General features: G+C 48.9%; 1 protein-coding gene across 2 annotated transcripts in view; it reads right to left on the bottom strand.

Moving 5' to 3' along the window:
- The window catches only part of ST8SIA2 (ST8 alpha-N-acetyl-neuraminide alpha-2,8-sialyltransferase 2), a 57,769-nt gene that overhangs the window by 14,814 nt on the left and 33,986 nt on the right, over window positions 1-8,969 (bottom strand). For both annotated transcript variants that reach the window (XM_007447933.1, XM_007447934.1), the window contains 2 exons: window positions 7,973-8,101; window positions 3,645-3,902 (listed from right to left, as the gene is read on the bottom strand). In XM_007447933.1, coding sequence (XP_007447995.1) covers window positions 3,645-3,902; window positions 7,973-8,101 — 387 coding nt within the window. The remainder of the gene's footprint in view (window positions 1-3,644; window positions 3,903-7,972; window positions 8,102-8,969) is intronic.

The following is an 8,969-nucleotide window of genomic DNA, read 5'->3' as shown; positions in this document are numbered from 1 at the left end:
CTCGTGCCCCGGTCCGGGAAGAGCCCACATGCCGCGGAGCGGCTGGGCCCGTGAGCCATGGCCGCTGAGCCTGCGCGTCCGGAGCCTGTGCTCCGCAACGGGAGAGGCCACAGCAGTGAGAGGTCCGCGTACCACAAAAAACAAAAACAAAAACAAAAAAACCCAGAATCCCCAGGTCCCTCACCTGGAGGTCCAGATTCAGCAGGTGAGCTGAGGAATTGATATTTAGTCTTATAACCAGGCAGTTTAGGAAACATCATGCTATGGCATTTCAGGCCCAATAAATGTATCACAGGGGCCTGGGGGTATGAAGCAGTGTGGGTATTTAGGGGAAGGCAGGTGATTTGCTCTGATGGGGGCATATTGTGTGGAGGAGATGGGGTGAGAGAAGCAAGCAAGGTGAGATAGCAAAGGGTCTGTGTGTCAGGGATGCTGCCACCTGGCAGCCAGTGGGGGACTGTACACAGTGGCGCCATGTGACTTTTGTCCTGAAAGACCACACAAGTCGGCCCCATAGACAGGCAGATCTGTGAGAACCATAGAGTAAAGGTCAAAGTACAGCCACACATTGTTCTAAGTGGCTCTCGCCGTGGTGTTTCAGGTCCCTCTTTTCCAAGTGCGTGTGGACCGTTGCGGACGTGAGTCCTGGGAGAGGCAGAGCATGCTGTGGCCATGCCTCTCAAAGTGGGGTCCACTCATCGGCACAAGGGTATTGGAAACGCAGAGTCTCGGGCCCCACCCCAGACCTGATGACTCTGCATCTTGATAAGCTCAGGTGATTCAGATGCTGGTTATGTTTGGAGACACTGGGCTAGAGCCTAACGGAAGGACTTCAGAGACCGCCAGCCGAACCTCCCAGGTTACAGATGATGAAACTGAGGCCCAGAAAGGGGAGTGACACACTCCAAGTCACGTGACAAATGGGCAGCAGAGCCAAGACTGGACTCCAGACATCATACCACTCATCTTGCTGTGCAAGTGTCAAAAAAACAAAACAAAGCAAAACAAAAAAACTGTTGGTTAGAACCTGATGTGGCCTCTGGAAGTCCCGGGGCCAGGCTGGGTGGAGCACTGAAAACTCAATATGGAAACCAGGTCAGGAAGGCCTCCTTCAACGCTGCCAGGCTCCCCAGGAGGTGATCAGACCCTGCCAGGGTCAGCTTTTGCCCTCTGACCATACCTTTAACGCCCTCCCCAACTACCCTCACCCCTTCTCTGGCTTCCAATCAGACAAACCTGCCACATCCCTTCTCCTCTCCCTTCTCCCCTCCATCCCCAATTTTTCGACTGGAGAGCTTTGAGAAACAGGACTGAACCACTGGGTACGCCAGGCACAGACAGAACCTGGCAAAGGACAACAAACTAAAACAAGCGTGGCTGCTGGGCTGCAGCAGCTCGTGCATCACAGTGGATGCAGGAGTCAGCACACCATCTAATCCCACGTCCTGAGGTCCAGGGAGCTCTGTGATAAGGCCGCTTCCCAAAGCCCGGAACAAGGCTCTCTTTGCATCAAGAGAGTCCCGACAGAAACGTGAGATACAGTTCTGCCAGTGCTGGGGTGCTGTTTGGGATGAAACTCGAGGCTCTGTGTGCCCTACTTTTGACCAGGGGACAGCAAGGCCTTGTTTTTGAGTTGGGTTGGGGGTCAGGTATCAAGGCCGTGAGTAACTGTCCAAATGTGTCCCCAGGTGACTGGAAAATGAGAAATGAGAGTGAGAGCTCATTCTCTCTTTGGAGAGAATGATGGTCAAGTACAAATACAAGTTTCTCTGTCGCCCCTTCACTTCCCAGATTTTGTCTACAGGAGAACAAAGGAACTAGTAGAGTACACCTTAAAAGAGTTTTCCAAACTTGGGCCAACAACTGGCCAGCCCAGGAGACTTTTTTAACCAACCTTTTGTGCTGGGCTCTATCCAGGGGTCAGCAAACTTTTTCTGCAAAGGGCCAGATAATAAATATTTTAGGCTTGTGGGCTATATGCTCCCTCTGTTGCAATTCTTCAACTCTGTATAACTAATTCAACTCGACATCGCAGTGAGAAAGCAGCCACTGAGGATATGAGAATGAACGGGCATGGCTGCGTTTCAGTAAAACTTTATTGATTAAAAACAGGTTATGGGCCATAGTCTGCCAGCCTCTGTTCTAGACCAACGGTTCTCAATCTTGGCTGTACAAGATCCTTTTTGACCCACGTCCTAGAGAAATGGAAATAAAAGCAAGAATAAACAAATGGGACCTAATGAAACTTCAAAGCTTTTGCACAGCAAAGGAAACCATAAGCAAGATGAAAAGACAACCCTCAGAATGGGAGAAAATATTTGCAGACGAAGCAACTGACAAAGGATTTATCTCCAAAATATACAAGCAGCTCATGCAGCTCAATACCGAAGAAAACAAACAACCCAATCCAAAAATGGGCAGAAGAACTAAATAGACATTTCTCCAAAGAAGATACACAGATTGCCAACAAACACATGAGAGGATGCTCAACATCACTAAGCATTAGAGAAATACAAATCAAAACTACAATGAGGTATCACCTCACACCGGTCAGAATGGCCATCATCAAAAAATCTACAAACAATAAATACTGGAGAGGGTGTGGAGAAAAGGGAACCCTCTTGCACTGTTGGTGGAAATGTAAATTGATACAGCCACTATGGAGAACAGTATGGAGGTTTCTTAAAAAACTAAAAATAGAACTACCATATGACCCAGCAGTCCCACTACTGGGCACGTACCCTGAGAAAACCATAATTCAAAAAGAGACATGTACCACAATGTTCACTGCAGCTCTATTTACAATAGCCAGGACATGGAAGCAGCCCAAGTGTCCATCGACAGAGGAATGGATAAAGAAGATGTGGCACATATATACAATGGAATATTACTCAGCCATAAAAAGAAAGGAAATTGAGCTATTTGTAGTGAGGTGGATAGACTTAGAGACTGTCATACAGAGTGAAGTAAGTCAGAAAGAGAAAAATAAATACCGTATGCTAACACATATATATGAAATATAAAGAAAAAAAATGGTTCTGAAGAATCTAGGGGCAGGACAGGAATAAAGACGCAGACATAGAGAATGGCCTTGAGGACACGGGGACGGGGAAGGGTAAGCTGTGACGAAGTGAGAGAGTGGCATGGACATATATACACTACCAAACGTAAAATAGATAGCTAGTGGGAAGCAGCCGCATAGCACAGGGTGATCAGCTCGGTTCTTTGTGACCACCTAGAGGGGTGGGACAGTGAGGGTGGGAGGGAGATGCAAGAGGGAGGAGATATGGGGATATAGGTATATGTATAGCTGATTCACTTTGTTTTAAAGCAGAAACTAACACACCATTGTAAAGCAATTATACTCCAATAAAGATGTTTAAAAAAAAAAAAAATCTTGGCTGTACACCAGAAGCCCTCAGGCTCCCCGGGCTACATGCCCCCACCCCTCAGACAGATTTAATTGGTCTGGGGTGCAGTCTGGACAATGGAACTTTCCAAGGCTACCGAGCAATTCTAATGGACAGTCAAGGTTGAGAAAGGGGACTCACCCAACTAATCTTGTTTCAACCTTTTGGGACAACTGGCAAAGCTCAACTTAAATATGCCTGTCACTTTGTGTCCAGGGAACCTACTGCGGTTACCTGATGACAAAGCTGTGTGTGTCAATCTCCTGCCCGCAGCCGCTGTTCAGCAAGACCCCGGAGTTGCCCACGATGGCACAAGTCCCGAAGTGCTTGTTCTTCAGTGGAGAGGTTCTGGGGAGCAGCTCATAGAGGTTCTGGGACACGTTCATTGTGCTGTCTCGGTCGAAGATGTAATGAATAATATCTCCGGGTTTCAGGGTCCCCTTGAGGACAGAAATGTCCTTTTCAGCATCCAAGAACTTTAAGATTTGCTTCCTATGAAAACCAAAGACACATGAGGAAAAAGTCTCCTGTCGCTACCTGCCCTTTGCCAACCCTGCTTTTCCTCTCCTTGGTCACCCTGCAGGGCCGATGCCGCCCAGCACACAGGGGCAGCTAGAGGTCAGATGCCCTCCGAGTATCTCTGGTTACACAGTTTTTAAAGTAAAATCTCCAGTTAGGATCCTCACCTTCCTAGGGGCAGGAATAAAACTTCCCTGGTAATTCTGAGAGGATTTCTATCCTCTTTCTGACCACATCTCATCCCATCTATGTGTTTGACTGGAGAATCTCCAATCTCTGGTTCTGGGCAGAGACTGGCAACACGGCCCAGAGGCTGATCTGGTCCTCCTTCTAGGAGACAGGATTTCCCTGTTTGCCCTGGGAAATGACTTCATCAGGACTGAATGTGAGCTCATCGTGAAGGGCCCTGGAAGGAAGGGTGACCTGCCATCCTGGTTTGCCTAGGAAAGCGTGGTTTTAGACTGAAAGCCTTGTACCCCAGGGACAAACTGTACCTGAGTCTTGGGCAAACCCAGGCCATGGTCATCCTATCTCATACTCCCCTCTCTGAGTGCGATTCAGGGCCACCATCTGACAGGCAGTCCTGAATTAGGACCTGGAAACAGGAATGACAGGGGTCCCTCATTCCTCAGTGGCCTATTTTCTTTCCTGGAAACCTTCTCTGGGCACAGGGGCCTCGCAGGGGGCGAGTGGGTGTGTGGACACTGTGAGGTGTGTCAACCACTCCCCATTTGCAGGATTGCAAACATGGCCTGCCGTCCGTGCACTGGTCCTTTCTGTGCTGTGTGCTCCCTGGCCCTCCTCACTGCTGGCTTGTTTGGAGTTTGTAAATATTGATACCTCTCTGGTCCCACAGAGCAGCGTTGCTTTGTGTTGTTTCAGAACAAAGGTGATCAAAAGACAGCTCTCTAGGCTTCAGCGTGACTTTGATTTAGGGGGAAAGCTCCAGAATCATCTAGCAAAGCACATAGAGGGGATGGGATGTGGTCAGAAAAGGGATAGGAATCCTCTCAGAATCACCAGGGGAGTTTTATTCTTGCCCCCAGGAAGGTGAGGATCCTAACTGGAGGTTTCACTTTAAAAACTGTGTAAACTGCCCCAAAGATTTTTAGAAATAATTCAAGTCATCCAGAGAAGGAAATCTGGTACCCAGATCACCTGGAATTAATTTCATTTCCTGCAGCTAGCGAGCCCCCATCTAGAACAGACACAATGATGCTGTTCTTTTCCACCAAGCCCCAGAGGAACAGGACCTTCACACGCTTTGCAAATGTGAGGATTTGCAAGGTGGCTGCCCCATTGTACAGATGGTAACACTGATCCCTGAGAGCCTGTGCGATCTGAGATGGTCACAACCTGTGGTGTATCCCAGCAGGATGCACATTCAATTATTTGGGGAACTATAAAGAATTCGGAAGCTCCAGGCTGACGCCTGAGAAATCCTGATTCTGAGTGTGGCCCGGGTCTCAGCATGCTTTCAAAGGCTCCGCAGGGGACTCTAAGGTGGGTCCAGGTTTGGGAGCCTCTGGCGTCACCAAGGGGCACCTAGAATGCTTGACAGGGCACAATGCTCCTGTTCCACTGGTCTTGCCTTATTAATAATCTGGATCTCGTGCTTTCATGCAGGGGAAACCACTCGATGAATAATTTGTATCTCTTGATGGAAAACAGAGATACAACAGAAAACATCGTTTTTATTTATAGTGCTTTACCCGGGATTACACAACTTTACAAACTAATATGGTCTGGAAATTGCTGAAACCTTCGCAGTTACTTACCCCCAGAGTATTTAAAAGCAAAGAGAGCCCCCAGAAAGCCCACAGATAAACTCCTCTGTGGATGAATTAATTTGTAACTAATTGTGAGAAATTACTACTGATTATTAAACATCATTCCAAATCACTCACAGAATCTTTATTATGAATAATTTTGGTGACTAATTGAAGGAAGATGAAGGAAATCCTTATCCCCTCTGGGTGAAGCCACATTGTTCCTGCCGAGGTAGCTGTGTGTTTGCAGAATCCCCATGGCGGTCACAGTCTGGTCTTCTCCGAAAGGGGGAAATATCCTTTTCTCTACCCAGTGGTGGGAGAAAGAGTGAGTGGAGATTGAGGTGGGCTTGTGCTGGCAGGAGGATTTCACTCACAGGTGGTGGAGTGGGGTGAATAGTGGCCTCCCAAATATATGTTCACCTCCTAGCCCTGGAACCTGTGAGGTGCTTTATTTGGAAAGAGCATCTTTGCAAACGTATTTAAATTAGGGATCTTGAGATCATCCTGATTACCCTGATGGGCCTTAGATCCAATGACAAGTGTCCTTATCAGAGATAGGAGAGGGGACACACAGACACAGAGCGAAAGGCCACGTGAAGACAAGGCGAAGACTGGAGTGACATGGCTACACGGCAGGGAATGCCTGGAGCCAGCAGAAGCTGGAAGGGGCAAGGACAGATTCTCCCCATGAGCCTTCAGAGGGAGAGCTCAGAATTCTGGCCCCCAGAACTATAGGGGAATCCATTTCTCTTGTGTGAAGCTACTGAGTTGGTGGAAATTTGTTACAGCAGTCCGAGGACTCGTGCTTCACAGGGTTGCTGACCAGGGGTGAATAACGCAGGTTGACAGCTGTTGGGGTGTAAGATGAAGGCCGAGGGCCCAGCCAGGGGCCCTCAGAAGAGGCCTTGAATGAGGGGAGGCAGAATGGTGGTGACAGGAGTCAGCTCCTTCAGATGCTTTCTTAGCTGCTAGGGCTCCAGTCTCACACCTCTCTACTCCCCACACTTCCTCAGGCCCCAAATCCAAGCCTCAAGAACCCGGAGGTAGGAGCATTTTGACGGTGAGCCCACCTGAAGGGGGAAGCTCCCTGCTCTGTATGGTGGCTATGGTCAAGGCTGACCGCCATGTCCCAGCCCCCTGTTCTCAGCTTCCTCTCCATGACGATGGGCTGGGAAGGTGGGGCTGTGATAGTCCCGTCTGGTCCTGGTTACTGCACTGAGTTCATCACCCCCATTCCCTCCTCCTGATGGGTGCTCCAGCAACACAGCACAAACACCAGACTTCAGGCAGCAGCTTGGCAAGCCTGGCAAACTCCTAATTATCCTTCAAAACCCATTGCTCCTGGCAAGCCTTTCCTGGCCAGCCCTCTTAGCCCCCTTACAAAATGGAGTACTCTCCTCAGTATGATCTATCTCCACCTATTTATATGAGGCAACACCGCCTCATGCGTACATCACACTGCCCTGCTCTATCTTTGTTACATTTGTGTCTCCTGCCAGCATGTCTGATACATGTCAGCGCCCCCGGCTCCCAGCACAATGTCTGCAAGTGAATGGTTGGGTTATACTGACCACTCTCTGCTGCGTCTATCACAGCTCTGTCAAAGTCAAGTGGCCAAAGTGCTGACATTGGAATCCCTTCCATACAGTTCCCCATTCCCGCCACCCAGCAATGCCTGCACTGCTCTGGAAACGTCACTCTGCAAAGATCAGGACAAGAGCTGCTCTCTGGCTAAAACAGACCTCTCCCTTTGTGGTTAGGTGTCCCATCGGCTCCTGGGTCACCTGATGCTCAATTGTAGCTTTTCTTCATGTCATCAGGGAGTGGCTGCCTACTCAAGCCACACGGGCTGCGGGAGGAGACAGCTCTCCAAAGACAAATGGGAGGACCATCGCCGCTGAAAGGGGATGGATGCCAGGCAAGGACTGCTGCTTTGGGGTCCTCTGGGAGAAGCCATCTGTGATCCCCGCCCCCAGCTGCCCCAGGTTCTCACTGCTGCTGACCCAAGAGCCTCACTCCCTCCAAACCCAGGACCTCAGCCAGTTGCTCCTGTCACTTCCCCGGCCTGAGTTGCCGCACACATGTGCTGGGCTGCTGGCCTTGCCTGAGGTTTTTATTTCCAATTGATCAGTGAGAGATGAAACCTGCCTCAGCGGGAGGTAAACATTTTATTTCTATCCTGACTTCTTTAGATGATGGAGAGCGGCAATTTGCCAGCTTGTGCCAAAGAAGGCCAAGTCTGTCTCTTGTCCTAGAGGTAATTACCACTACCTGATCCTCAGAGAGAGCGTTTGGTTGTGTCTCCACTTGGCCGAGGCTGGTTGGATGTTGCGCTTAAAGCCTTCATTGCTTCTGTCAACAACAGCCGGCGACGAGGAGCCATTTATTACAACTTCAGCTCTGGAAGGGGGAAAAAAAAAGAGGAGGAGGGGAGACATGATCTGTTAGCAAGCCAATGACAAGTCTAATAGTTTTGTTTTTGCACAAGCTTGAATGTAAACTTCTTTGGAGGAGCAACATTGCAGTTATTACCTGAGAAGGGAAGGAAGTCTATTTATCTTCTAGGATGCACCAACTCTCTCCCTCAGGTATTACCTACATATATTCTGGGAGACAGGAAGGGGGTGATGAACTATCTTTCTCCCCACCCCCAGCCCCCAGTGTTTCCTCCCAGTGAAACGTAGCCGTCACTGTCGTAATAATAATACTTCTTCAAGCCGCTTCTGTGAAACTCTGAAGAGCAGTTGCGTTAACAGCCAAGTATCATAAGATGGTTTACAAACTTAATAAAGAGGAAACAAAAACTCATGTTGGGGCAATGGGATGTAGCTTTATCTCATTATCCCTTGTCTGTAAGATGCCACTTCAAACGTCTGTGTAGTTCCAGAGTTATCCGAGCTCTGTTTCTCTCTCCCACTAGACTGTAAACGGGCGAGTTCCCTCACTCATATCTATATTCCCCAATGGTCTAACATAGCAGCTGCTAAATAAATGTTTGTTGAATTTGAATTTGAATTTGACCTTGTGTGGGGGGGTGCCTGGATGGATTGAAGTTGCTGGCTGGCTCTGAATGCCCGGGGCCAATCATAATTCTGGGTGCATACCATCTTTCCACCTGACTCAGGCATTACAGGACCCGCTTGAATTCAGATGTTTGAAATCTATGCTGGTAGGTTTCTATGAAACTAGGTTACGATTACATCTCAAAAGGCAGTGTAGGAGCCAGCCTGCCTCTGCCGGATGCACACAGATGCATGTGGGTCACATC

The sequence above is a fragment of the Lipotes vexillifer genome, unplaced genomic scaffold (genome assembly GCF_000442215.2).
Source record: "Lipotes vexillifer unplaced genomic scaffold, Lipotes_vexillifer_v1.1 scaffold1503, whole genome shotgun sequence".
NCBI classification, from domain to species: domain Eukaryota; kingdom Metazoa; phylum Chordata; class Mammalia; order Artiodactyla; family Lipotidae; genus Lipotes; species Lipotes vexillifer.
This window is presented reverse-complemented; position numbering and strand designations above follow the sequence as displayed.